This window comes from Aspergillus glaucus, assembly GCF_001890805.1.
Source record: "Aspergillus glaucus CBS 516.65 unplaced genomic scaffold ASPGLscaffold_29, whole genome shotgun sequence".
Taxonomy (NCBI): Eukaryota; Fungi; Ascomycota; class Eurotiomycetes; order Eurotiales; family Aspergillaceae; genus Aspergillus; species Aspergillus glaucus.
The window spans coordinates 69,170-96,173 of NW_019170481.1; the positions used below are offsets into that span (position 1 = coordinate 69,170).

Sequence of the window (27,004 nt, forward strand, 5' to 3'; positions counted from 1 at the left end):
ATGTTGTTTTCTTGCTCTATCGACGGCTATAATGGCGTATCGTCCACTCCATCTCCTAGAATTGCACACCATAGCCGGTTTTCGAGAAGTAGGTATCGAACAAACAGACATGGAAAGGATTATTACCATGTGCAGCTCATTTCTTACTATCCGAGAACAATTCATTTACTTCATACACCAGTCAGCTAAGGAATATCTTGTTTAGAAGAAGTCAAAGGTCGTCTTTCTAGCTGGATCAAAAGCGACCCATTACAATATCTTCTCTTTGTGTCTATCTTCCATGTCAAACACATTGCGACGGGACATTTACAATTTAAATGACCCCGGAATCGTAAGAAAGGATTTGGCTCCCATACCAGACCCAATAGCACACATACGATATTCTTGCCTTTTTTGGTTCGATCACCTGAGATTCAGAGAGGAGCTGTCTGACTATGGCAAGCTACATGCTTTTCTTCAAAGGCACTTCCTTCATTGGCTGGAAGCCCTACTTCTCGCTCGGAAAGACACCAGAAAGAAGGAATAGATCACACAGCTCCAAGGCTCACTGGGTTCAGCCTCTTGTCCAATCTGCCTACCATCTAGACTCGTCCATATCTCGCGAAAATCAACAAGCAATTAGATGTTTGTACGACCATATCATCGACGTCCTTCATGTGTCACAGCTCTGGATTCTTACCATTGGTGATAGTACGTTCACTCTTTCAATCCTAGTACGCTTCTTGGTAACATTGTTTTTCCAGACTTTATCGCTACATGCTCACCCACGGCCATATATGATAACCGGAGCTCATCAATCGTTACATGTACAATTGGAAAGTACAAGTTTCCCACCACAATTCGCGTAACTTTGAGCTCTGGTCTCATCTTCTGTTTAAGGCGTGATCAGTGTGAGGTGTGGTCTGTAAGTCTCCAACATTGCTTTCGCCATTTACCATTTCGTGATCTGATTAGTGGGACATGTAGGAGTTTCAAAATCGAGTAAACTGTGTTATCGAAGCATCTCGGACTTCTCCCATCACCTTGAGAAATTGGGTATACAAGCTCCAGAAAGATGGGAGTGTTATCGAAGGCATTCGTTGGCCATCCATCTTGCAGTCTCATTGCAGCAGCGAGCCACTCGCAGTCCTGGTCTCTTTTGAAGCAGCTCGATCATATCAGAGACTACCAGTGATAATCCCACTAGAAGGGAAATATGTTTGGAACTCCACAACGAATGACCACCCAGAGTACCCCAAGGCTAGTTTGGGAATCCTTAGCCCGCAAACACTGGACGAGTACAAAATACCTTATTACTGGGACACCCCAAAGCCTGGGGTAGGTGTCCTCATAAATATCGTCATTGGCCATTTTGGAAGTTGACATGATGTTTTTTTTTTTTTTTTTTTTTTTTAGGAAGAAAGAGACATTATCATCGCACAAAATCTTACTGAGCTCGACCAAAGGATACTCTATAACCATACTGAGCGACTACGTACCATGGAGAGAATTGATACATTCATTCAACGGCCCAAAACTGTCGAGGGTTCATACTACATCCCACCATTATACGTCCTAGAGGCTGCAAAGTTTCAGGCCGAGATTGATGAAACCAGATTGGAGAGCCATGATATAGGCCAGGGAGAAGGCATATCCAAAGGCTCAGCAGGGGTCAAGCAGCCCATATTCAAGTGGCCGATCAAGGAAAATATCGATGAGTCAGTCGACGGCTTTCCGCGCGCAATTGGACCTGAAGTATCTTCAGAATACAAACCCACGCCGAAGCAGCAGATGAGGGCTTTACTGGCGCATTTGCACTACAAACTCATCTATGCTTCAGGCGCGTTCGTTGCACAACATTACAACAACTTGCCACTGAGGACAAAGTCAGATGTGGAGAAGGAGATTACCATCCTGCATGAGAGCCACTATCTTAATAACCACATATTCGCTCTCCTGGTTTCCTTTGTACATCGCTTGAGCCACGTCCTGGGGTGCTTCATTGACGAAGACTATGATTGTATCGTCAAAGGAAAGGTTTGGGCAGCAACACATGCTGTAGTACAGGTGTGTTTCTATTATTTGGTATATCTAGTGCTTGAACTAAACGGAGAGAAACTGTAGACATTTAAGTCTCCTTACAAGGATGTCCTCTTCTCATTCCATTGCAGCGTCTTTGTCATTCCGCTTCATACCATCACAGATCGGATCCAGAAACTACGTGATGGATTATTCGGCGTTGAGAAACTCTATATCCCACGTTCTATAGAAAAAGTGTTCCTTACGACTGTGCTACTTCGTATGAATACATCTCAAGAGGCCTCCAGACTTATGCGCAAAATCGACCAAGAAGGTGGTGACAGCAGTTCAGCGTCGCCTAGCCCTATACATGATGAGCCACCAGATCAACGATCGGCTTTAGTTCAGTCGCAAACAGAGACGGCACCTTTCCAAGAGCGGGGGACACAGACAGAGTCACCTAGTCTGAGTACCGATGAGGAAGATACTCAAGATGACAATGAAGATGACTGCTCTACAACATCTACATCTTCGACGAGCAGCCTACGACTTCGTGATCCCGAAAAGGCTTTTTCGAGAGTAATGTGCCTCCAGGGCAATCTGATTCTTGATTATCTCGATGGCGCACAAGACGAATGCTGCGCAATGTTCAGCCCGGAAAACGAAGAGGAATCTTCCTACAACGGGATAGACCGTGGAAAGATCATCGCTCTTGTGCTGCAGTCTGTGCTGCAGGGCCATTCAACATGTGAATCCATACCAAAATTGGATGTTGAAGAGATTTATGTGACATATACCACTCACTTGGTGCGTTTGATTTCACGAACAAATACAAACCGCAAGCTGATATAAATTTCATGTTTAGCAACTCAAAGCATGGAGTACACCTAGCAAAAGCTTGCTCGTGGACGTGAACCTACTACGCGAAGAGCTGGGGATAATCATCAAGAATATCTCTAGTCAGCTATCCGTAATAAAAGGCCTACGCAAGTCCAGGTATATCGCTCCTAACTATGGCGGGAGTGACACAGGTTCCGATTCTGAGAGTGGCATGAGTATGACGGTATTCAAATCGCTGTTTTCTGCTAAGTTTGATGGCGATGCAGCGCACGAAGGATCTAGAAAAACAGGTACGCTAACATAAACGAAACAAGACTCTGAACTAACAACATCGACTAGATATGCCAACGCGTCGAGATCATCCAAGAAGACCATGGAAAAGCAATCCTCGTCTTTACCATCGTCGCGACAATCTTCCTACCCCTCTCGTTTGTCTCGAGCTACCTCGGCATGAACACAGCGGATATCCGGGATATGGAACCGAGTCAAGCGCTTTTTTGGGAGGTAGCTGCTCCGTTTACGGCTGTTGTGGTGGTTGCTGTCCTCACGGTTGCATACAACGTGAATCGTATTATGGGCTGGATACGTAGGACTGGCGCTACATAACAACAGTCTTGTAGTCACACAAGAATGGTCTTATACGATGTGTCCTCGAACTGGACAGCAATATTTGGGTATTGCTGTGAGATCGTGGGAGATACCTAGCGGTGCCTGATCAGGGCGCTTACATGTGTTACATAGCCGCTTTATGACCGCAAGTCAATTGACCAGGCTCCTGTTTTCTTTCTCTCCTCCGGATTTCCATGTTCTGAAACATCCTTACCACCTGCAGATTTGGAACGGCTAGCCAACCGTAGATTCACAGGGCTGGGTGCATGCAGTGCGGTAGCTCCATTGCATATGTAGGTATACAATGGAGTAGCTATTATTGGATTTCGAATCAGTCCAACGTGCAACCGTTCCAGCTGAGCTGACACCCCAGCGTCAGAAATATAAATATGTGGTCGATTTCAGTTTTGAATACTATCTATCCACCTCTCTCCTCAACTTGATACATCAATCCAAAACAAACCTGCAACATGCACCTCCCGGTCCTCGTTGTGTCCGCCCTGGCCCTCATGGTCAACACTGCGATCGCCTCTCCTGTTCCAGCCCCGACACCAGCTATTCCTAAGCGCCAAGAGCCTGCTTGTTGGACTTCCTGTTCGAAGGAGGCGTTTGAGTGTCCCAAGCCATTCGTAAGTCAGCCTGTTTGGTGCATTTATCAGTTGAATTTTTGCTAACGCAATATTATGGGATAGGACTCGAAGCATCGTGGGGTATGTGCCCCATCTAATTCCACGGGTCACTGGGACGAGTGTATAATTCGATTCAGATTGCTAATATAATATCGTTTTTAGGATTGCTGGACATGTTGCCTGAATTAGGTGTATTGTCTACGAAGTTCTACGAACACAATAAAGGTTGGGAAAATACTAGAGCATTTCTTAGATAAACGATGGTCTCCTTTTTGAAAGACAACATACACTAAATTAATTAACAAGTAAAGAATGCTGAACTTCTTACCAACTTAAATACATCTATCTTTCCACAATAAAGAATAGAAAGATCATAACTTAAAAGCAAATGATAGTATCAAGATCTCCGTACAGTATCAATATGTGATATTGTTTAATGTTTATTGTATGGCTTTTAGCACTCATGACACATAACACAAACGAAACATCAAGCTCTGGGTAATGAAATTCCCATTGTACCACAGCAATTTGATTTTCTTCATGATATCAGATGTCATGTTCAGGAAGAACGATACCCCCCCTAAGGGGAAATCAGAGTAATGGGGACATTCTGTTGACATATTTTTCGAATATGTCTTCCGGGAGCGAGATCCCAGGCACGTAGTTGAGAAACTGACTGAGCAAGGGGGGAATCCGCGCGTCTTCTGCCCCATGTACCCTTCCATAAAAGGATATAGGGTACCATCAAGCCCAAAGGCCGTCATTACAAATCCCTTTGGGTCCTTGACCCAGCTATATGTCTTGGAAGAGTTTGGGTTGCGGCACGAAGCCCCGGGAGCCTTTTTCTCCGGTGGGACGATGTCGAACTGATGCCGATCTGTCTTTGTGGTAGCTTCATCGTCGCAACAACTGGTAATAGACGTTTTCGGTTCTTGACCTGGACTAAACAGAAGGTCATCTTTGACCCCGGGATATGATATATGCTAGTTAGTCATAAACGCCGTTTGTTTGGGCAGAGCAGTGCCTCCTACCTTTCCTTCCTCATGTCACTTTGTTCACAATAGATTATATAGGCAAGCATCTCTATCCCCACCTGCATAAATGCCTTTTCTGTTATTGACAGTTGCCAGGAACAACTTGACCGGAGCACATTCTGCGCAATTCAGGGACCCTGTATTCAGTTGAGACAACCTGGTTTTTGGTTAGTATATTGCTGGTATGGGTATATGAAAAGAGAGACATACCTTCAAAATTAATTCATGCATTCAGAGAGAACCTGAAATGCTTCTGGCAGCTCAGTGGTGCCACACTCCTGGCACTGCCACTTTGGTACTGCCACGAGTCGGTCAAATTGCAAGCTGTGCTGGGGTCAATACTTGTAGCTGGGTGGTATGATCTCCCCTTTCTCTCCGTGCATCTTGTATCCGCGTAGGTCAGGATTGTGGTCATAAACATAATCTGCTTTATCACAGAATCCCTTTTCTGTGTGGTAACGGCATAACGTGCTTTATTTTATTTGGGATTGGTACCTTTTTGATTTGATTTGGTCGCTCATCTCGTGTGAGTAAGTGCCTTTCTTGTGCCTACCGGGAGCATAACCGGCGGAAATATCAGTTAGTCATGTCTTGCGTATGCGTTATCCTTTCCCTGTCGATGTGTATGTTCCTTCTTTTAAGCGGATGGCTATTCAATCCAATCTCAAGTTATAGCAGAGTTATACCTTGTTGGGCCTCAATAATTAGTCCCTCTTGGAATGACAATCCATATAGTTGGATGGGCAGATCAAACAAACCACGAAGATAGACTTGGTTTATTCCTCATCTTGAAAGTAATCTCTTGGATATTAGTATTCTCTCCATTGCGCTTTCCCATCCAAGCTAACATACGTGTTCCTTGCAAAGATGTTGCGGGGGCTCAACGCATTTTGTGAGGAACCAGCACCCTCGTTGTCATTTTCTGCCACTGGCTATGGGGCGACAACGGAACTAGTAGAGCTTCTTGACTTTCGATGGTGGGAGAAGACTCTCAGGAACCTGCCTGGACTCGTATTCGTCTCTATCCTTTTGCTGGCCATTTTGAGAACCCACTTTCTTTGCGTGAAAGCGATCGGAATTAAGCAAGTGAGGAAGGAAAGTTGGAATGATAGAGTTACCCCCTGGCTGTTTCAGGTGAATGATGACAGAGAGAAGATAAAATGATGGTGGAAAAGAAGATGGTCAGAAGAGAACCTGATAGAAATTGAAGTTTTCTTTGTTTGCTACTGGCGGTTTTATCCGCCACAACCCTAAAACAAACAAGTGGCACCAGACCAAGACTGGCTCATCGCAATATTATTTTGCAACAAAATGCCTAATAGTGTAGTACAATCTACAGATTGATGTCGAGTAGGGTAGGAATCCAATGTAATTGCTCATCCATCGTGGTGATATTAACGAACTACATCGAGGTACTGCATTAGACAGAAAAACAAGTCGTTGCCCTTAAGCTCATTCACCGACAGCTTTTAGTCTATAGACCCGAAGGGATAGCCAGTTACTCTGAACTATCGGAGTGTTGCGTTGAAAAGATACCTACCAGTTGCGACTGAGCCGGGTACATGCGTTTATGTGTTAGCCAATACGATAATACTATCCAGAACCAGGCCTTACCCTAGATTGCTGGAAACATAAGATAGCAAGCATTGCACCCCAGGGCGCCAAAATTCATTGACCACAGGTTATAAATGCCCTCTTGGTTCCCATTCTTCGAACCCTCCATCAGCCATCATAATCATCTCTCTTTCCCATCCTTCCAGAAGCATACTAATAGAATAGCCAACATGAACTTCTTACTCTTTGCCGTTTCCGTACATGTTCTCATGACCAGCAGTGCCGTGGCCGATTCGACATTTCAGCAGGCATCTAACGCATCTAACGCATCTATCATGTGTCTACCCATCTGCGCACTTCCAATTCACGAATATCCAGATGATTGGGTACGTCCATACTAGTCAGCATGCTGTGGGAGTAAGCTTTACTAACATGTCAAATTGCAAATAGTTCCCAGTAGAAAATGGGGTATGTGACAGCGCCTGCAAACTTATCACCAAGCTATCAAAATCCATTGATGCTATACATGCAGTCATGCGTATCTCGCTTATGAATATCGGGTATTAATGCTAATGTCTTATTCAGAATTGCTCGACTTGCTGCAGGGCTACTTAGGGCATTACCGACGTGGGAAGATATATTTGCGGGATATGAGGACGAACCGGGATACGGATAATATTACGCTTGAAAGACACTTAAAACGTTTATTGAACAGTTTGAAATTAGTTGATGAGCATAAATTTTTATATGTACAAGCTCTCGACAGCATTATCACTATTAACCCCCATAAACCGATACCCCCGTTTTAACATTTTGAATGAGTCCAGCCTCATATAACTTCGTAATCAAATTCTGCACCATAAAATCACACCCATACCCAGCGACAATATCAACCCCATACGGCAAAGCCTCAACCTTCATGCTCGCATCGGAAACAAGGTCTGGAAGAGCGATCTCACCCAACGTAACCGCGTAGTCGGGGAGATCACCTAGCGAGGCTAGACGGTTGGGCGCAGCGGAACTCTGCTGCTCTTTTTCAGAAGAATTGAGGTCAGTGCAGGCTTCTTGGTCGGCGAATTCGGTGCAGTTGCAGTTGAGGGTTGTGTTTAGGGCGGTTACTTGTTGTTGGGCGGAGGATAGTTGGTCGGTTAGTTGGAAAATGTAAGGGTTGTTTGTGCTGTGTCATGAGTTAGCTGGGGGCTTTCGGTGTCTGAGATCTGATTGGGACTTACTCTTTTGAAACGTCTGGCTTGTATGATTGAGAACCCTGTGGGTAAGAAAAGTACAAGAAGATGGAATCAGAGCAGGTTTCCTCATCCGGCTTGAACACATTCTTAGAAATCCATTTGGTAAAGTGTTGCTTTTTTCTGAGATCCTCCCTGTGGATAGAAGGGGACATGGACTCATTAGCCGTCTGCCAGCCCTGGAGCGTACTAGGCACCATGTAAGGATATTTCCCGTCGTGACTCTTCATATACGTGGAGAGATAGTCCTTGCCGAACGTGTTCCATTGCTCGTATCTCGTCAGGTTGCCGTAAAGATCGGAAGTCAGATTGCTCAAGGTCGTATCTCCTGTGTCATTGGCGGAAAGCCAAAGGTCGTCAACCGATAGACTTGTGGTGTTGCCGTTTACCAATGAAGCGAGGGCCTCGGTGAAGTTGTTCAATCTTTCAACCAACTTTCCAGACCCAGGACCAATGAGTTCTTCTGGTGACAGCGCACTCTGAACATCACCGGCATTGACGTAGATTTTCTTCGGGAACTTTGTGAATTCCTTGGCAAAGCCCGAATACAACACCTTGTTGATTTTGGACCACACGCTGGGGTCCCGGGCCAAGATACCACTCGTGTCCATTGAATTGGCCAACACCAAGGCACCGGTCAGGTTTACTGCACCGTGAGAGGGGCGGTTTCCATGAACTCCGTTTTGCGTCGCCGGACCGCGGATGGAACCACCCGTGTCACTACCCATGCTCGCATCGAGCCATCCATAGCTTGCCACAGCAGCGCCGGAACCGCCGGAGCTGTCACCAGGGGAGTTATATCCATCTCCACGAGGGTTGAAAGGAAGGAGGTAGTCAACGTGATCGGTAATGTAGGGTCCTCCATAAGCGAACTCGGACAATTTGTTCTTTCCGATGACCACGGCTCCCGCGTCGATAAGTTTCTGGACAGCAACAGCAGTGGCGTTCTTCGGTTTGCTGATCTTAAACAAGGCACGGTTGCCGCCGCTTGTCTTCATGCCCTTGAGGTCGTAGAGGTCCTTGACTGCAATGCGGACACCTGCCAGGGGCTTGGACCTGGAGGCGGTGAAGTATAAGCGAGACGGAACGGCAACGGTCAAGCCACCAGCCGAATCTGTTGCGACACGGAGGTTGTGGTGGACTCCGTTGGGGTCTTGGTAGGAGGACTGCATGTCAGGTTAGTTTATATGCGATATGAATGCATGCGAGATGCAAGCTTACCTGAAGAAATGCTTGGCTTGTATCCGGGTACAGCCTGTACGCCTGATACACCTTGCCGGTGTACTTGTGGACAAAGTATGGTCCCTGAGGAACAGTTCCATTGGCAGCGGTCTTTCCCGTACTCGTAAAGACGTTGTCGACGGGGCCATTTGGCCCTAGCGAAACTGTAAGGTTCTTTCCGGAGGTTGCATTCGAAGGGTATTGGACATAAAGAGCTATACAAATGTCAGTGATAGAACTGAGAGCACGCGCTATCTATATTGACCTACCATTTGTGAAAGCCGGCGTCCAAACATCATCCGCCCACCGGAACTTGTCCAACGTCGCTTTGATAGACTCCGTGCCTTCACTGGTCGAATTAAGATGAACAACAGTCAGAGGAATCAGCTCCTCCTCCGAGCCCACAAGTCCATGCTCCCATCCTGAAAACGACCAAGCAGGTTGAGGGGGCAGGAAATACTCGTGACTCCCGAGTTGGACGTGCCGAGAAACAGAAACTGCACCGGCTAGCCCGCAAACCCAGGATACCGCTAACACAGCCACAAGCACCGGAGATCCCATATTGAATAACCGGGGTTTGAATATACTTTATTAGCTTATAGCCCCACGACCGGGGGGTGGTCATGGTCTTTATATACATATATATATCCTCAATCCTCAAGTAGCGGATCATTGCCCGATACAGATGAGTGACTTAACAATCAACAATGATGAGTCGTATGTCCACCCAGAGCGGCCTGAATATGGATGCCTTCAATCCTTTGCGACTCCATAGTTGCATAAGGGCCCGTATGACGCCGAATCAAGTAGGCTGAGCGCGCCCGAACTGGGCGGACACGGGGAATATCGTTGGACCCCACTGGAGCCTTATTCGGCCCGGACAAACCAGAGCTCGACAACTCATGGTGATCGTCCGTTCGCGAGAATTTAGACCCTTTCCTTTCGGTATTTTGCCGTGGTGCTGCAGTTGTTGTTGGTATTTGGGCAGCTGTATGGTGGACGGGGAGCTTGGCGTTATGCGGTAGGACCCAGATCGGACACTTACTGCGATTTTTTCTTCTTCAATTGACGTGTTGTCCTTCGGTCAGATAGTAGATAAAGGAAAACCTGGCTCCGGACGACCTTGATGGGGTTGAGTCGCTCCCTGCCGAATGCAAATTTTGAACCTGGACCGGGGATTTTGCTTAGCGACAGAGCTCGCCCAATTGAACTGGATGAAACCTCCGGTAGATTTGTTTACTGAAAGCCATGAATGGGGCTGGGGTGCATGTAAACTCTCTTACTCGGATGGTTCTTGAAGACTACTCCTGTAATGTAGTATCATATGCTGCAGCCTATTCAGACCAACAGTCTCACATTCTTCTCATATTGTGAGATTATAAGGAATAGGTAGCATGGACTGTCAGCACTCCCACAAACCCGGGCCTGTTAAGATATTGTCATACCAACACAAAGTTTTCATCATCCGACGTCGCCTCAACCTTGCCATCGCGCTTCCTCATGGGCATGGACATGGACAAAGATATGGCTCTCTTCATCGATGTCACCGGCTCCAACTCAGGCTTGCAGTCCAGTACCTGCAGCTAGCCGACTTTGACGTTATGGACGCTATGGGGGAATACTTCGAAAACTTCGGTGCACCTCTGACGGACGACTCCGAGTTTCGAAGAAAGACGAGGGCCGCTGGTATCGAGCTTGATGATGATAAAGATGATACATCTCCCAAATAGGGAATTGTGCGTATCAGCAAGGGAGTACCCGTATCGTGGTGCAGAATCGCTGAAAGATTATTGCTGGACTTTTCCTTATGGTGAGTTTTCTTGATTGGATTGTTAAATGCTGTATGCTTAAGTAAACTAGGTTTGTCGGTGCTTATGGTTGGGGCGAGGGATCGTGTTGGTGGACGGACGTATACGGTGGAATCTGATGGTGAGCATGTCTTCCTGCTGGTCTGGTTATGGAAATTCTAATATGTTGTGTAAGGACATCTGCATGAAATGGGCGGGACTTGGGTAACGCATCACATGGCGTACCTCTTCAAGGAAATGACGCGGTACAAGATGGATCAAGATCTAACGCTCACCCATCATCGCGGCTACGACAATGACTACTACACGATAAATGTGCCCGGTAAGTTGTCTTGTCCATACATGCCGCTAATATCCAGCTCACAAGATAACAAACAGGAGCCACCCCCCGAACACCTCACGCACGAAGAAGCCGGCCAAATAACAGCCCGAGTATGGACAATCTTCATCAACGCAGCCGGCCAGAACTGCCGCTCCATCTGCCCCCTCCCGCACTCGCAACTCGGCAACATCCTAGTATCACGGGAAGAAGTAGAGCGCTACGATAAAATCTCCTCATCTGCTATCCACCGAAGAAGCCTGGATCCTAACGGCCCTCCTTCACATCACCGGAGGCAGCATGGTAAACTCAAGTCTGGGATATGATCCGCTCCCATGCGCTAATGCCTTACGACCGGGCCTGTCGTGTGATCTCTACAATGCCGCTTAACTTCCTGCATATCATTACATTCGACGCGCCGCTATCCCCGACGCGCCAGGAAGCTATCAGAGTAGGGCACGTTAACTACATGACCAATATCCACGCGGATGTCGAGGGATCCGAGCTGACGTCTTGGAATGGCATGGGATATCCGAATCTACTGATGTTTGGGTACGGCGACAGGGTCACGCCCAGTGGCCGCGCGCATATTGTGGGGTTTGGGAAAGATGAACGTGCTACTTTCGTACCGAAGAACCCGGAGAAGGCCGTGGATGCGTTTCAGAAGCTGCATCCTATGGAAGTGAACAGAATGGTAAACTTCCATTCCCTTCGCTTTGTCTGAGTCTACGCTGTTGAAATAATAGATCTTCCACAATTGGAACACCGACCCATGGTCTCTAGGCGGACCAGCATGGTGGCCTCCCGAGTTCATGGCGAAGTATCAAGAGGAATTGCAGAGCCGGCACGGGCTTGTTTTCTTTGCGTCGGCCGACTGGGCGCATGGCTGGCGAGCTGCGATTGATGGCGCGTTGGAGCAGGGGTCTCAGGCGGCTTTGCAGGTTGGCAAGGAGATTAGGAAGATGAGGGGGGTTATGGCGAGGATTTAGCCCATGTCTGAGTGTATCGACAAGTTTATCAAAGTGTTGTCAAGTCTTCTAGTTCTGCGTGAGTAATGTCGATACAATCCACTTGTGGTATTACTCTTGCGGGGTCAGCATACAGCCTACAAATTTCCCAAATAGGCAACTGAGTATACATCGGGGAAACGTCGGTAATGGTATGCTACTATGTACTTCAAGATAATCCATCCGGCAATCGAGTACACGCTGGAACCACCATATAAACACCCTTCCCCTCTCGACATTCTCTCAAAACCACTCCACCACAATACCAACACCAGCACCAAGTATCCCACCGCAAGAACAACAAAATGGCCTCCCCCCACAAACGCCCCGAAATCATCGCCCTAGCACAAGACCTCAATGGTATCCCCTTGTGCGAGCAATACGAAGCCATGATCTCCGGCATATTGTATCCTTCCCTCCCTCCCCTTTCCATCCCTATAAAGAAAAGCAAACACTAACAAAAAAAAAAAAAAAAAAAAAAAAAAAACCAGGTACAACCCCAACACCTCTAAACTCTTCGAAGTGCGCCACCACTGCCGCAGCGTGACAGCCGAGTACAACGCCTTCGACACGAAAGCAGTCTCGTACGACCAGATTTTCGCGAAAAGATTGGAGATGTTGCGAAGGGTCGTTGGGAAGGTTGGTGATGGGACGTTCGTGGAGCCGCCGTTTCTGCCGGATTATGGGTGTAATGTTATGAAGTTTGTCTCGCCCCTCCACCTCCCTTTCCTCCTTGTAAAGTGTACGGCTGGCAAGAATAGTTTGACAATTCTCGACACAAGCCTCGTGATAATCGGCGACAGAGTGCAAATCGGCACGAACTTAGGTATCTTCAGCGCAGGCCACGACACGAGCGTCCTCTCGCGGCAGAAATTCGTCGAGTTCGGACACCCCGTTTTCATCGAGGATGATTGCTGGATTGGTGGGAATGTGGTGATTCTTCCTGATGTGCGGGTCGGACGCGGGTCGACTATTGGGGCCTGGTCGATTGTTACGAGGGATGTTCCGGCTTTTTCGGTGGCTGTGGAGAGTCCGTGTCGGGCGAAGAAGACGATTCCGTCGCCGGAGGATGCGGATGCGGAAAATCCGTATCGGAACTTGGTGAGGGAGGATAGGGAGGTGTGATGGTGGGCAATGTCGTGTGTAGATGTGATCTATTGCATTGGTAGTGTCATGATAACGGTAAAAATGCTTTATATCATTCAAAGATAGAATAAAAATAGATGTCACTTGCAAACCCATTTCTTTTCCGATTCCTTACTCCCAACCCGCGTGGCCGTACTCGTCAGCGTGTCCTTCAGCACCTCCTTGGAGACCTTGGGGAACCTATATCCAGTTAGCGTGCATACTAAGAAACCAGTCGAGAAGACAAACTTCTTCTTTAAGATCTCCACCAGTCCGAGCTTGCTCAAGTCACTCCCATTCACAGCCGACTTAAACTCCTCAAGCTGTTCAGGCGGGAATGACCGCTTGGCCTTTCCAGGCCCGCTCCCGAGTATGGTTAAACCATTATTATTGCTAGTTTTGTTGCTGCCCTCCGCTCCTGTACCGTTGGAATTGGACGATTGGGTTGCCGGCGCGGTGTCATTCGATTTAGACGGTTTCTGCCAGTAAGCCGTGGAAAACGGATCGATAGGAAAGCTGACCGAATCTGAAATCGTTTCGATCTTGTACATGTGCAGAACCGGGTCAATGTCGTTCTCCTGCCAGCGGAGACCGGAGCTTTGCGGTTCCAGATCGCCCACGATAAGTCGTCGTTTCCCGTCAACGGGCTGGTCGTCATCGTCATCAAGGAACCCATCCATATCGTCTTCTCCGTCATCGCTCATTTCCTCTTCTTCTTCCGAGTCTAGATCCTCGCCCTCTTCGGGCTCCTCCCATTCTGCTTCTGATTCATAGTCATAGTTCGTTTCTGGTAAGTTGCGGCTGAACGGGTTGCGCGAGAGTTTCTTGGCTGATGGCTCGGGGACATTCCTGGTAAACGTTCCCTGGTAGGGCGGACGGACATCCTCGCCAAATCGTAATGACTTCATTCGGACCTTATTGAGAAGATCTTGTGGCCGCTGGCCTGGCGGTGGTTCCACTGTTGTTGCTCCCTCTCCACTGCTTCCCATATGCTGAAGTTGGAGTAGGATGTCCTTGACCGTTGTCGCCTGCCTCCCTCGTCGTCGCTTATACGGAATCATACGGAACAGTTCTGATGGCCGGAAGACGGGCGGTTCTTGCGAGTCGTCGTTGTTGTGCAATGATTCGTCCACCTTTTTTCGCATGGTCTCTAGCGCTTCTGAATCCCGTTTGAATCGATGAGGCGGGGCGACAACAGTATGCGACTGCAGAAAGAATTCGGGGAAAATGCGATAGTAGTCTGATGCAGTCTTAGCTGTACCTTCATCCGCGGTACCATTAGATGGCTCCTTAGGCGCCGCGCCGGAACTTGCATTAGAAGCCTCAGTCGAGGTCTTCGGCTTAGCGAAGAAGGAATTCAATTTCGTTTGCGCCTGCACCTGTTAGCATGCTCCAACATTACCTGCCCAGAAACAAAACATACCCGCGCCTTCTTAGTCTTCTCCTCCTCCTTCTTCCGCTTCTCCTCTTCCTTCTGCGCCTTTTCCTCCTCCTTAGCCTTCTTCTTCTCCTCCCTTCGTTTCTTCTCCTCCTCACGCTCCGCCTCCTTTTTCTTCTTCTCTTCCTCACGTTCAGCCTCCCGCTTCTTCTTCTCCTCGTCCTTTGCCCGTTTCTCTTCCTCCTTTTTAGCCTTATCTTCCTCTTTCTTAGCTTTCTCCTCTTCTTTCCTAGCCCTTTCTTCATCCTTCTTAGCCTTCTCCTCCGCTTTCTGCCGATCCTTCGCCTCCTTCTCCTGCTGCTTAGTCTCCTTGCTCGCAGGGGACACCTTCCGCCTCTTCGCAGAAGGGGTGGTAGATTGCTCAGAGCGCTCTGTAGTCGTATTCGGCGGGGGAATGGCATTCAGCGGGATCTCCACCCGCACATTATCTTTTATGACTTCTGGCTGCGGTTTCGAGGTACGCTCTCCCTCAGCTTCCTGGGCAGGGTTCTCTGCACTGTCAGTCTCAGCAGACGACTTCTGTTCCGATGCGGTGTTCTCCTGATTCTCCTTCTCCTTCTCCCTGGCGGAATCCACGTCCATGCTATTGTCAACGTCCTGTAGCGAGCGCTTCCTGGGTGTCTCGTGCGTAGTCGATAACGTCTGTTCGGGCTGAGGCAGCCCCGGGCTCGTATCCATGACTTCCATGGCGCTGCCCAACGAAGCGGCTCTGGTAATCATTGATTTCGCAGGTCTTAGCGTTGACTCGATAGTAGTAACGCTGGGTATGCGGTCATGTGTACAATTATGGATCAATGCAGTTGGGTTCTGTCAGGGGTCGTTGGGTATCCGAGGCGGGGGGGGGGGGAGGGCGTCGTCTAAGGGAGTTTCGCTTTCTCGTTCGATGTCACTGAAACTTGCTGGCTGTCGTTATTGGTCAAATTGACCCGTTGCAATAGCAAAAATCAGCAACGGAACGTGTTATGCTGCGTCGCGTGGACCCGAGTTATCGTAGAGCCTGAGGTTACTGGAACGCGTTCTAATTGAAGTCGCGGGTTCGCGTCCCATCACGTGATGGTTAGTCAGCTCTTGATAGCATACGGAGTACTCTGGTGGTGTTTGCCCAGTGCTCTAGTACGAGATCTAGATGCTATGTACAATCTTATTATTATATTATTATATCTAATCACAAAATTCACCACCGGGCCAGAAATATGCCCAAAGATATGCACCAAGTGCAAATGCAAGTTTCGAGCCAATGTCTCATCAACGCGGCGCTCCAGTGCCATGCAGCAGAGGGGAATATAAAGAGACAAAAAGCAAGAAAGTATCGATTCCAAGGGACCATGCCACCTGGTTGAAACAAAACGAGAGACGTGGACTTGACGGATAAGGCCATGGTAGTAGTGGCCTGTATGGTGCCAGCCCTGGTATCAATCAAAAGACAGTATCTTCAACATAATAAGGAGAAAACGAAAAACGTAGAGTGAAGGTTTGTTCTGATGTAGATCCAAAGCTCCTGTAGACCCGTTTACTCATCCGGGTTCGCAACAAAGAGACGAACACCACTCATTGACGTTGTACGATCGTCGACACTGCCGCGACGTTTCAATTCCTCGGCCCTCTTGGCTCGCTCTGTAGCCGACATAGCAGCACTGGGTGCTTTCATGTCATTCACAGTGCCAAAGTATTCCTCGGGCTCACTTCCGTTGAAGCTATTGGCATCATCATCGTGGCCCGGGTGGGTATTTTCCACGGGTGGGTTCTCCGCTGGAGGCGGTTGTTCCGGAACCTTCTCTTCGAGAGTCTGGTTATGGCTACTGCCTGGCGGACCTGGTGGCGGTCGCTGATATCCACTGGTGTACCGATGAGCACTGCCCAGAGAGCTGCGGCCGCTATCTGTCCGGCGATGGACAGGGACAGTGTCACTGCGAGCATCATCCTCGGCATCGTCTCCGACTTCGTTGGCACTGAGACGCACTGGCACGCTCGCACCGACCAGGGTTGATGGAGAGAAGTCCGTGACACCCTTGTTTCCGTGTTTGTTTTTCCCGCTACCTAGGGTACCCGTGCGTCCGGCGCCCGCGCCGTGAACTTCCAAGTACGCCCGCTTCTTTTCCGCCATTTTCTGTGCCCTCATGCGCGGATCTTCCGGTTGCGACCGGTCACACCAGACGGTGGCCTTCTGTCTCCGCATGAGAGCGACATAGCCCAGCTGAGCATTGGCTGAACGAGCGGAGGTGCTGCGACGAATATCCGTGGTGGCGCCAGCGGAAACGGGTTGGTTTCCGGTCGAGTTGGTCGAGGTCGTAGCGGTGGACATACGTCGAGATGGTGGGTATAGAGCCGGGCCGTTCATTGAATGCTGGGATGCTGGGCTGGCGGGATATTGCGGACTGGTGTTCATGTAGGTAGAAGGCGCAAAGGACATTCGATTACGGTTGCTGGCCATGGATGATCCGACAGACGGGTGAGGCGACAGTTGCTGCTGCTGAGGTTGTTGTTGCGAAGGATGCAAAGGTTCGTAGGACTGGTACGCGGTGTATCCATGATGAATCGGGGGAGCCGGTTTCCGGGCTGGAACAGATTGCGGCATTCGAAAATCGGTCATGTTGGAGAGTTGCACGCCGGCCATATACGAGGAAATAAGAAAGAGTAGGGTATTAGGGGAGGAAGAGGATTAAAAGAAAAAATAGAATCGACAAAGAGACGGCACTGAATCAGGCGAGTCGGACTCGGGCCCAGTTTAGATGACGATGATACACAGCGGGATCCGGCGGCAACAGCAGCACAAATCAGTCGCAGATTAACGATCAGCGATTAAGGACGGTTCCGGTCGTCCAGCAGCAACAGGCCATTCGCTGAAGACAAGCAATCATTCAATGTCGACTGTTGTTGAGAGGGTGGACGAGGCGGTACTTTTGACCCAAAGTCACACGGCGTCTTTGAGATGAATTCCCGGTCGGGCTGGGAATGCAGGAGATAAACAAATGAAACGGTATGAGGATACAGACGGGGCTCAAAGAGAAGAAATATCAAAGAGAAGAAATATAAAGAGGGATCGAAAGGGAAACTGGGAAAGAGTGAAAGTGATGATTGAAGTTGAAGAAGAGGGGGAAAAGGGTGCGATCCTTGAAAAAAGACCAGGTTACAGTCGTATTCAGCGTACCGTGTTGTATGGTATGGTATCGTACCGTACTGTCTATCACTGTGGCTGGTGTGATGCACAGCCACATAACTGAAACATGAAGTCATGGCATTCCTGTCGTCAGAAATTACTTGCATATATACCCCTGTCTGCACTCTGTAAGCAATGGGCATATATACGATGATATGAGTACATTGTATTTATGAATTTATTTGCGCCGGTACAGGAATATTCACTGTCCTTATCGTATCTCTCCGTATACAATCGATAAACACTCGAGTATCTCCGTGGAGCAATTGAGACACTGCGCCACATCCGCCGTGGGGTTGCATTGTATCATTTCCAGATTTTAAGGTCAGTGACATAAGGCCCTGTCGGAAGATCCGGATGTTTTATGCATTGTTATCGATGCATTGTTTATATGTTCCTGGATCGTGGATTTTAAGCTCACATCATTTGGCATGTATTCACGTGATATTCTGTAACCTACCTTAGCTGTTATCAACCATCTCCCTCTACTCTTTACATGCTGGTTAATGGGAATAGCATTGTCCCTAATTCACCAGGCCTGATATTATTATCGGCTTTAATACGCGCCATGATACATCGCAACCGCACCACGTAATTGTGCGTTTTACTAGAGGTATAGGGAAGCCCTATATATATTTAGCACCCAGAGAAGATTAATAGCTTATGACTCCGTGCCAGCATATGCAAGATTTGGTTTTATTTCTCTTGGAATGATGCGATATGCTATAAAACAAGTCAGCTATATATACAACGAAAGTAAACGCATCAAAATTACTTCATTTCGTGCAGCGCTGAGATTTGATAGACTAACCACAGTACTTCATTATCTTGACTCAACCATCAGCCCTCGTTATCCACATACTAAATTTCCATTGACCTACACCAAAATGGTCACATTCGCCCCAAACCTAGTAACCTGGCTCCGTGAGCAACTCGAGATTCCCGAAAACCAACGTCAACGGGTACCGGACAGCTTGGGCCGTTGCAAAGAGGGAAGACGACGTGGTTGTGTGATGGTAGAATTATAGATAGCCCGCTTGGAGGAAGCAGAGATCTCCCGAATGGGGTTTTGTGGGCTGAGGTGAGTTTTCTTTGTCTTGATGTACGGGGATATGCTGATGAGTTGTAGGGAATGGCTATGGCGATGTGATATGTATCCAAAACCGATTCGCTTTGATGTTGCACAATGTGATTCTTTCTTTGCTTAGTACGGTCAATAAGACAACATTTATCAAGCTTCCAAAGCCTTAGTCCCAAAGATATGCTACGCATCCATCAGATTCGGGATGACCTCCAATGCTGCAGTATAATACAGGATTTTGGCTCTCTGAGAAGCTGGAGCAGTAGTGAAATGAAATCAGTCCAAGTAACTTAGTAGTAGTATAGCAAGAACCCTAGGTTTGAATAGCCATGAGATACATCCACTCCAATTTAGCGCAGATAATTCTCACTCCTCCACGCATGCATTCTCCATCTCTTTTCTATCCTCTAACCTTGTCAACCAACATTCGATCCATTCTTCATCAGCCTCAACAATTATCAGCCAGTTACATAAAGCTCTTAATGATAATTTACACAAAATAGCAGACCAATACAGCTCTGCACGTCAGATCCCGTTTGTCACCTCATTCGAGGGGCAAGTGACATGGATGCAACATGGCTCATATTGTCAGAAAACAAACGTCAACTAACCGATATCTTGAATATTATCAAAGTACTCATGTGCTATACAATTCATGTGGTGAAATAAGGTGTAGCTTATAATAAATACAACACGCCCCGCACATTCCTCTCGAACGGGGTTCCTTTGACAGGGGTTAAGAAGTTGGGCCCCAGGCCGAAGATAAGATGTCTGAAGCAAGTATTTTCTTGCCCAGAACCTGACTGCAAGTTCAAATGTGGTTGGGAATATGCACAGGTACATACAAGCCCAAAAAATACTCTCTGAGATGGTGCCATTGACGATTTCAATGATATGACATAAATCTGTCGGGAGCATTAAGGGAGAAACTCTATGCAGCTCCAAGCAAATTGCATCTGAAGCGAATGTTTTGTTTCCCAGAAGTATATCACAAGCCAGGCAAACGAGGAGCGAGTACAGCAAACGAGGACGATGAAAAGATCATAGATGATCAATTCCCTTGAACTAAATGCGGATAGCCAAAGTGAGTCTTTCGTTTGGTTTATTATGCCGGGATGGCTTTAATAATTCCAAAGGGAATCTATCGACATGTGCTATGCTTGGTGATCCTCGTCCAATTGCGAGACGATCAGACAAACGTCCAATCGACCACCCTAACTAGTGGGAAAGTATTGAGGAGATACGACGACAAACAGACTGTTGGTCTGCCAATCTTTGGCGGTTTCTTTTTCAGCCACTTGGCTGCATCTAGAACTACGTCTAATTTACATTCGCAAGTAGACATACTTGGGAGTTCTCAGGGCGGTGAATATGGAACCACCATCGCGCTCATTCTCATTTTACACGGGAGCCATACTCCGAATACAGCGCAGCTGAAGTCCATTCTAAGACACATATCGCGGATGGGCCGGACCACATTGCGTCTCAAACAAATAATGGCAGGGTATTCTGTCTTTGCTATTGCATTAAATGCGAACTAACATCTCATGGAAGAAAGTCCCAATTAACCTGGAAGAGTGTTACCACCCAGGTGGGAATTCGCGGTCCTCTTCCGTTGTCAGCGCTGTCTGGTCGTTCTGTCTGATGAATTGGACATGGTCACCGTCGAAGAAAATTGAAGATCTAAGTGAGCGCAGGATCGAATCCTGCGGAAGTAAGCTTCGAGATCCGCAAATCGCATCAGCTATTCTCGATGCGCATATGGAGCGCTTGCAAGATGACCCGTGATTACGCTTAGGAGAACTAGCAGGTATCAGTTCCGGCTACAGATTCACATCCCAGCGATTCGTTAGGTCCAAGCAGTACGGGCACATATTCATCGATGAGCTCGACAAGACAAACATACCCATTGAAATGAAAGGATTGTGGCTTGACAAATGGCTCGCTTATTACCGCGCAACTTGTGAGATTTTCGCCCCTGCCACTCGAGTGGCTGGTGCATCATCCACTTGACATTTTCCACCGTTTCAAGACCGGCTCCGAAGTGTGGAGCAAATGTCCGATATCACTTCATTCCCCCGGTATTTATCCGTTAGATCGTGGAATCTTCGAGCTGTGGCTAAGGGGTGGCTAAAGGGAGAGTATCGCTCGTCAATTAAATGGCAGATTCTAATTGCTTAGTGTGAGAGTCAATCTGTGCCATAATTCTGTATGTGCATCTATCTGCCAACTATCATACGACATAGCTTCCCAAACAGGAAATGCAGCCATTTCATCGCATACCGTATTCCCTCGTACCTGACAATACACCGTAACACATCAATACGGCATTTCCGACCAATCACATTACATATCTAGTGGACCCTCAGCTCGCCATGTCCGAGGTACCGACCAATCAACATCCGTCCCGACGACACCGTTTCGGGGTGTCCGTCATGACTCTCTCTATGGGGAAAAGTGCAGTGGATTACAACTTGGCCTTGGTCTTGACACTCACACTCCGCACCAAAGCCAACGCCCCGTCCTCTCTCGCCTCAAACTCCCGTCCCCGTTCCCATCCAAGCCACTCCTTTAGCGTCTTCTCACCTCCTGTCCCGGGGGACAATATTCGCCCGTTCCACCCTCCGTCATCGTCCGGGATGCTGTATCCCGGCGTCGCAGTCAGATGCACCGCGGGGCGTTGCTCGTACCCGGTTTGTTCCAGCTCGTCTTGCTCGAAGACGGGTGTTGCGCATGCGTCTGTTCCGTCGAATACGGTTTCCCATTCTTGTCGCGTCTTCTGCTTGAAGCGGGTTGCGAATGCGTCCCGCAATACTGGCCAATTCGCCTTGTTTTCGCGCGGGGGTAGCTCGTCCTTCTTGAAACCGAGGCCGCGGAGTAGGGCAGCGTAGAATTGTGGCTCTAATGCGCCGACTGCAAAGTATTTCCCCGCGTCTTGTGTTTCGTAGGTATCGTAGTACGGACACCCACCGTCGAGAAGATTCTGCCCCCTTGGCTGGTTCCATAGCGGTGTTTTGCGCGTGAGTCGCGGCATCGCGGCCAAATACGCCGATCCGTCTACCATATTCGCTTCAACGACTTGTCCCCTCCCCGTATGCACACGGGAAAGCAACGCGAGTAAGATGCCAACGAAACACATCGCCCCACCACCCGCGAAATCACCAAGTAAATTCCCCGGTGCATAGGGCGGCTCCTTATCCCGTCCCAGCATCGAGAGAACCCCCGACACAGCGATGTAATTGATATCATGCCCCGCCATATCCTTGTACTTGCCGTCGCGGCGGAAGCCCGTCATCCGCGCAACGATGAGACGCGGGTTGTGTTTCAGGAGCGTTGCCGGGGCCAGGCCGAGGCGTTCCAGGACGCCGGGGCGGTAGGGGTCGATGAGGATGTCGGCATGCTGGAGGACGGAGAGGAGGAGGGCATGGGAGGATTTGTCGCGGAGGTCTAGGGTGATGGAGGTTTTGTGGCGGGTGAGTTGGTCGGGGGCAGGGGGTGCTTGGGGGGGTTTGGGGCGGTCGATTCGGAGGACGGAGGCGCCGTAGTCGGAGAGGAGGAGGCCGGCGAAGGGGCCTGCGCTCATATTAGCATTGTTCACTTCACTGGTAGAGTCAGTCAGTGGATTCACCTGGTGCCAGGCCTGCCAGTTCGACTACGCGAATGCCTGCCAGTGGGGGTGCCATTGCTGTCTCAGGTTTGATGTCCCTATACTTCTGAAAACTCACTCCCAAGTAGTTTAGCAATGCGAAGTTAAATGTTTTGAAAATGACACTAAAGGTCTGCAAGCAACTCCGCAACCGAGGTCCGGAATATGCGGGGAACCGATCTATATCCAGGATCACCAGGAGATCACCATGCCGGGCGTACATATATATATTTTATGTGGAATCGAATTGAGCCAAAAAGCAATATAACAGAAAAAGCCAACACCAGATCTAACCTTTATAATTAAACGCGACTAACAGCCATGAAATGCAGACAGGGTGCTATCAATCACAATCCCCGCCCATCCCACTTACTCTTTATAATATACCCCATCCTCGCCAGAGTCGAATGATTTGTATAAGGCCGCTCATGCTCCGGCTCAAATGTATCTCGCATAATTCCTGTTCCGGGTAGAATACTCCGACGAGATTCTTCCCTAAACGGACATGGACCGTCCTCGTAGAGAAATTTGGTGGTGTCCTTTTCGATCCAGATACCAAAGCCAGCACGAGGCGGCCACAGCGCAATACTAGCAATCACCTTGGGTTTATTATCTCGTTCCCGCTAGCCCAACTTATCACGTACATCCTGGAGTAGACCGTACCAATGACCGCCATGGTCCAGGTACTCGAGGAAGCTCAGCTCCACCGAACGCAGAGTCGATGGCAGCGTAGCCAGAAGAGAGATCACATCAGATTGCGTAATGAGAAAATTCGAGAGTCCAAAATATTGGAGTTTTGGCCACCTCTCAACTGGGAAGATGCTCTGCAGGGCCATGAAGTGGATCGTGTTCCCAGCGCTGCCTTCCACCCTAGCTCCGAAATATGAACCAGAATCAATATTGGTACGCAGCCTGATATGCTGCAGGCCTGGCGCCTATGCTAGTGCGCGATACAGATACCCACTGCGGAAAGATGACCAGTCCTCGTATTCTTGGAGCTGGACCATGAGGTCAAGGTGCAGATGCGAGAAGCCAGGGCGGCGAATTACCCGCACAAAATTGTCGTACTCCTCGCATGACCGGTCGAAGATGCGGCAATGAAGGCCTGTATGTAGTCCATTGACATTGATGCGCAACTCAGTGGTATGGTGGTCTTCCTGGTGCTGCGCGAGCACGCGCATGACGACCCGGAACCCACGCCATTTGTTCTTCTCTGTCTCTTCAGAACTCTCCCAAGCATAAACCTCCGGCCGCGTCCCGCCATCTGGCGTTGTTGGCCAACTGCGTGGAATCGGGTAATTGAAGCCCTTTGGCAGGGACCAGGGCGCGGATCATAGGCGTCTCGTACAAGGGCGCAAAAATCCACCCATGTGCCGCAGGCGTAATCGTCATCCTCCTCAACGCCGGAAACCGCTTCAGCCCATAAACCCGAGCATCCACATCCGTTCCCATAAGGAACACATCCTCCTGCTGCTGTACCAAATTCTGATAAAACTGCCAGCACAATAGAATACACGGGTTAAGCGTAGGCGCGCTGTGCTAAGGAAGGACCTGCATGTTAGGCGCAGGTGTTTTATGTCCCGGTTGAACAGGTTAAATATAATCACTGAGGTGAGCTCGAAGGGGAGCGTTAATAAAGGTGGATGGGAAGCCATGGTACTGTCAAAAATATTGGAGTCGCATCTTTGCAAGCGGTTGAGCTCGTATTTATGGCCCCTCGTCTTTTAAGCAGAAAAGCGCTAGTGTATCGTCTGATTTTCGAGGTTATGAGTAAGTGCGCATTTTTACATTTTTATGGTTCCAGTTACGTGTTAATTCTTTGGTCTAAAATAGCCAACCACCTCGCCCCTCAGGCCTCAGCCTCCCCCTCGGATTTAGTGCACATGGATTACACTAAAATAGTCCATGGTATTGCGACTGAGTGATTAGATTTTCTTAGGGATGGTATTTAATATCTAAGTAGAAAAATGCTTCTAATAGTGTGTATTCGCGCAAACTATCATAGTGATTTGGTTCCAACATGAGAGAGGGCCCGTCACTGACAAACATTCACAGCTGACTATTTCCTCGAGGGCTTCACCTGGTGACTCGATTGGGGCCATTCATAGCCAGCCTCTCTCCTTCAACTTCAACCCTAAGTCGAATTGTCTTACAATTCATCCTACATATTTCATCCTATAGCATTGATATGGCATATGACATTCAAGAAAACACTAGCATCTTGGTCTATTCCTCAGCGTGTCGTTCCCAACACATTTGCTCATTTATGCAACGATGGATAACGACAGCTAATTCGCGTTGGCGCCTTGGGGGAGTCCCAAGTGCTGGCAGACCTGGGTAGCGAAGCCCATCCGAACAGGTTGACGACTTTCCTGGCTTGACGGAATGGGAAGAAGGGCAGCGTAAGTGTGGATTGAACCTTGAGGCTGTATCAGAGAGTGCTAAATCTCTTAAAGATGTTTACCGGCAACGAGCCAGCCAGCAAGGACAAGTACAAGTCCATGTCCCAAGACCAACAGTTGCAAAGCATAAAAGAGATGGGAATGGTTTTCTCATATTTCAACACTCCGGAGATATAGGACAAGTTTTACCGCCTATATAAGGCCATCTATGACCTTCTCGGTCACCTTGACACATGCAAATGGGCTGTGCACGCACATAGATAGATGACAGTAAGTCCAGCGGCACTTCTTCTTGCTGCTCAAGAAGTCATGACTTCATCTGCATCAGAAGTCAGCAGTAGCGATGAGACCAACGCTGATTGTCCTTAGCACGACTGGTAACAGTCACAGATAGTGTATGGCGACCATGGATTATGCTTAGATACTTCATCCTATATAGCATCGATCTGACACATGGCAGCTGAAAGACAAACGACTTTTTTCATGGGTGTGTTTACACCAATTCCTAATGAGACAGTCAAGCTTCTATACCCAATACAGACTAGTAGAAAGAACGGATGCAACCATATTGTCCAGTAATCATATTCTTCATTTGGATATCAAAATTTCATAACCAGTCAGTGCTACATTTATGCACTTTTATACCGAATCATCCCAAATCCTAGTCCTCATGCTCGCGAGGCAATCACCAGTCATCATCACCCCGTCCCTCAGCCTCACCCTCATCATACGCATCCCCGATATCACTGCCAAATGATTCCACAGCCCCGACCTTCTCACCTGTCCATTCGGCGACGTTCTCGGGAGCATCTTCGACATTGTCTACGGTGCTGTCCCAGCTGTTCTCGACCTTGTCTCCGAAGCGGTCCCAGCCTTCTTCGATGTTGTCGGGGATTTCTTCGGCTTCGCCGACCTAGCGTGTCGATTAGTTTTGGTCCATTTCAATGGCTGTGGGGGTAGGATAGCGCACCTTTTCACCAGTCCAGTGGGCGGCATTCTCAGGGAAATCTTGCACACCCTCTTGAATGTCATCCTTCTTATCCTCCCATCCATCGTCTGTCACCGTTAGTAACCTCCTTTACATACCCGCAGCAAAGTGAACTCACGAATCTTCTCCCCCTCATGCATCGCCAACGCACCACCCGCCAACCCCAACGCCGCACCCCCAGCCCCATAAAGCATACTATGATCCTTCTTCTGCTCCTGCTCCTGCGGCGCATATCCAGAGCTCTCACCATATCCACCACCGTATCCCCCTCCTCCGTATCCACCACCACCACCACCACCGCTGGAACCAGGATGCTCCCAGCTCGTCTCACTGGTCTGCTCGTTCACGTAGTATGTGCGCCCGCTGTTCGGATCATAGCGTGAGACCCAGGGATAAGGAAGGTCTCCTGGAGGGGGGCCGGAGCTGTAGCCGGAGTCACCGCCGCCGTAGGATTGGGAGGGTTGTTCGCTGTAGCCGCCGCCGCCGCCGCCGCCTTGGGCTTTTTCCATGACTTTGTCCATGATTTTGTCCATGAGGCCCATTTTGGCGGTTGTGTATATGTATATACTGTTCTGGAAAATTGATAGAGGTTGAAAATATGGTAGAATGAAGATGGTGAAGTGTCAGAAAGAAAAGACAGCCCACCTATTTATATAAAATGCGAACTCCTCTAAACACGGTGGCTAAAACGGGGTCGGCGGTGTTTTGGCCCCAGTCGGGGGTTTTAATTTTCAGTTCAGCCACACCACACCGACCCCGGGATCTGCCTATCATGTTGGTGTGGGATGGGGTCACACTGTATTCCGTGCTATGTATGGTATGCGCTATGCAGAAAAAAATATACACACATACTCCATAGCATGAGTATTAATTCGTCTACAGAGGTCTATATGTTTACATTTAG

General features: G+C 48.6%; 10 protein-coding genes across 10 annotated transcripts; 5 read left to right on the top strand and 5 right to left on the bottom strand.

The window, feature by feature from the left end:
• Positions 1-1,479: 1,479 nt before the first annotated feature.
• Positions 1,480-3,444, top strand: ASPGLDRAFT_39706 (uncharacterized protein; the record flags this gene model as incomplete). Its single annotated transcript, XM_022545116.1, has 4 exons — positions 1,480-2,046; positions 2,104-2,805; positions 2,864-3,061; positions 3,178-3,444. The coding sequence occupies 4 exons, from the start codon at positions 1,480-1,482 to the stop codon at positions 3,442-3,444; spliced, it is 1,734 nt and encodes a 577-aa protein (XP_022396298.1).
• Positions 3,445-3,874: 430 nt separating this feature from the next.
• ASPGLDRAFT_52400 (uncharacterized protein) lies at positions 3,875-4,302 on the top strand. The gene is made up of 3 exons (XM_022547748.1): positions 3,875-4,076; positions 4,140-4,157; positions 4,239-4,302. Exons 1-3 carry the CDS (start codon positions 3,918-3,920, stop codon positions 4,263-4,265), a joined length of 204 nt encoding a protein of 67 aa, XP_022396299.1. The 5' UTR covers positions 3,875-3,917; the 3' UTR covers positions 4,266-4,302.
• A 2,592-nt stretch (positions 4,303-6,894) lies between these two features.
• Positions 6,895-7,231, top strand: ASPGLDRAFT_39708 (uncharacterized protein; the record flags this gene model as incomplete). The annotated part of the gene is made up of 2 exons (XM_022545118.1): positions 6,895-7,050; positions 7,115-7,231. 2 exons carry the CDS (start codon positions 6,895-6,897, stop codon positions 7,229-7,231), a joined length of 273 nt encoding a protein of 90 aa, XP_022396300.1.
• Positions 7,232-7,441: 210 nt separating this feature from the next.
• Positions 7,442-9,690, bottom strand: ASPGLDRAFT_39709 (uncharacterized protein; the record flags this gene model as incomplete). The annotated part of the gene is made up of 4 exons (XM_022545119.1): positions 7,442-7,841; positions 7,897-9,074; positions 9,130-9,344; positions 9,399-9,690. The coding sequence occupies 4 exons, from the start codon at positions 9,688-9,690 to the stop codon at positions 7,442-7,444; spliced, it is 2,085 nt and encodes a 694-aa protein (XP_022396301.1).
• A 1,040-nt stretch (positions 9,691-10,730) lies between these two features.
• ASPGLDRAFT_29654 (uncharacterized protein) lies at positions 10,731-12,245 on the top strand (the record flags this gene model as incomplete). The annotated part of the gene is made up of 7 exons (XM_022543874.1): positions 10,731-10,815; positions 10,877-10,939; positions 10,990-11,058; positions 11,113-11,259; positions 11,305-11,559; positions 11,712-11,950; positions 12,003-12,245. The coding sequence occupies 7 exons, from the start codon at positions 10,731-10,733 to the stop codon at positions 12,243-12,245; spliced, it is 1,101 nt and encodes a 366-aa protein (XP_022396302.1).
• A 323-nt stretch (positions 12,246-12,568) lies between these two features.
• Positions 12,569-13,388, top strand: ASPGLDRAFT_136581 (sugar O-acetyltransferase; the record flags this gene model as incomplete). Its single annotated transcript, XM_022541463.1, has 3 exons — positions 12,569-12,669; positions 12,755-12,956; positions 13,005-13,388. 3 exons carry the CDS (start codon positions 12,569-12,571, stop codon positions 13,386-13,388), a joined length of 687 nt encoding a protein of 228 aa, XP_022396303.1.
• Positions 13,389-13,489: 101 nt separating this feature from the next.
• ASPGLDRAFT_39713 (putative chromatin assembly factor 1 subunit A) lies at positions 13,490-15,513 on the bottom strand (the record flags this gene model as incomplete). The annotated part of the gene is made up of 3 exons (XM_022545120.1): positions 13,490-13,589; positions 13,638-14,761; positions 14,812-15,513. 3 exons carry the CDS (start codon positions 15,511-15,513, stop codon positions 13,490-13,492), a joined length of 1,926 nt encoding a protein of 641 aa, XP_022396304.1.
• An 823-nt stretch (positions 15,514-16,336) lies between these two features.
• On the bottom strand, positions 16,337-17,416 carry ASPGLDRAFT_29657 (uncharacterized protein; the record flags this gene model as incomplete). Its single annotated transcript, XM_022543875.1, has 1 exon — positions 16,337-17,416. One exon carries the CDS (start codon positions 17,414-17,416, stop codon positions 16,337-16,339), a length of 1,080 nt encoding a protein of 359 aa, XP_022396305.1.
• Positions 17,417-21,217: 3,801 nt separating this feature from the next.
• Positions 21,218-22,834, bottom strand: ASPGLDRAFT_158625 (CaiB/BaiF CoA transferase family protein). Its single transcript, XM_022542417.1, has 2 exons — positions 22,693-22,834; positions 21,218-22,637 (listed from the first exon to the last, which is right to left on the bottom strand). The coding sequence occupies exons 1-2, from the start codon at positions 22,745-22,747 to the stop codon at positions 21,532-21,534; spliced, it is 1,161 nt and encodes a 386-aa protein (XP_022396306.1). The 5' UTR covers positions 22,748-22,834; the 3' UTR covers positions 21,218-21,531.
• A 2,847-nt stretch (positions 22,835-25,681) lies between these two features.
• Positions 25,682-26,940, bottom strand: ASPGLDRAFT_77477 (WW domain-containing protein). The gene is made up of 3 exons (XM_022549901.1): positions 26,219-26,940; positions 26,083-26,168; positions 25,682-26,025 (listed from the first exon to the last, which is right to left on the bottom strand). The coding sequence occupies exons 1-3, from the start codon at positions 26,640-26,642 to the stop codon at positions 25,798-25,800; spliced, it is 738 nt and encodes a 245-aa protein (XP_022396307.1). The 5' UTR covers positions 26,643-26,940; the 3' UTR covers positions 25,682-25,797.
• Positions 26,941-27,004: the final 64 nt, after the last annotated feature.

Coding starts and splice junctions, on each gene's coding strand:
- ASPGLDRAFT_52400 (XM_022547748.1), top strand. CDS start 3,918: ATGCACCTCCCGGTCCTCGTTGTGTCCGCCCTGGCCCTCATGGTCAAC.
- ASPGLDRAFT_77477 (XM_022549901.1), bottom strand. CDS start 26,642: ATGGGCCTCATGGACAAAATCATGGACAAAGTCATGGAAAAAGCCCAA. Junction 26,169..26,218: donor GCATGAGGGGGAGAAGATTC/GTGAGTTCACTT, acceptor TAACGGTGACAG/ACGATGGATGGGAGGATAAG. Junction 26,026..26,082: donor CCCACTGGACTGGTGAAAAG/GTGCGCTATCCT, acceptor TCGACACGCTAG/GTCGGCGAAGCCGAAGAAAT.
- ASPGLDRAFT_158625 (XM_022542417.1), bottom strand. CDS start 22,747: ATGGCACCCCCACTGGCAGGCATTCGCGTAGTCGAACTGGCAGGCCTG. Junction 22,638..22,692: donor ACTGGCAGGCCTGGCACCAG/GTGAATCCACTG, acceptor ATATGAGCGCAG/GCCCCTTCGCCGGCCTCCTC.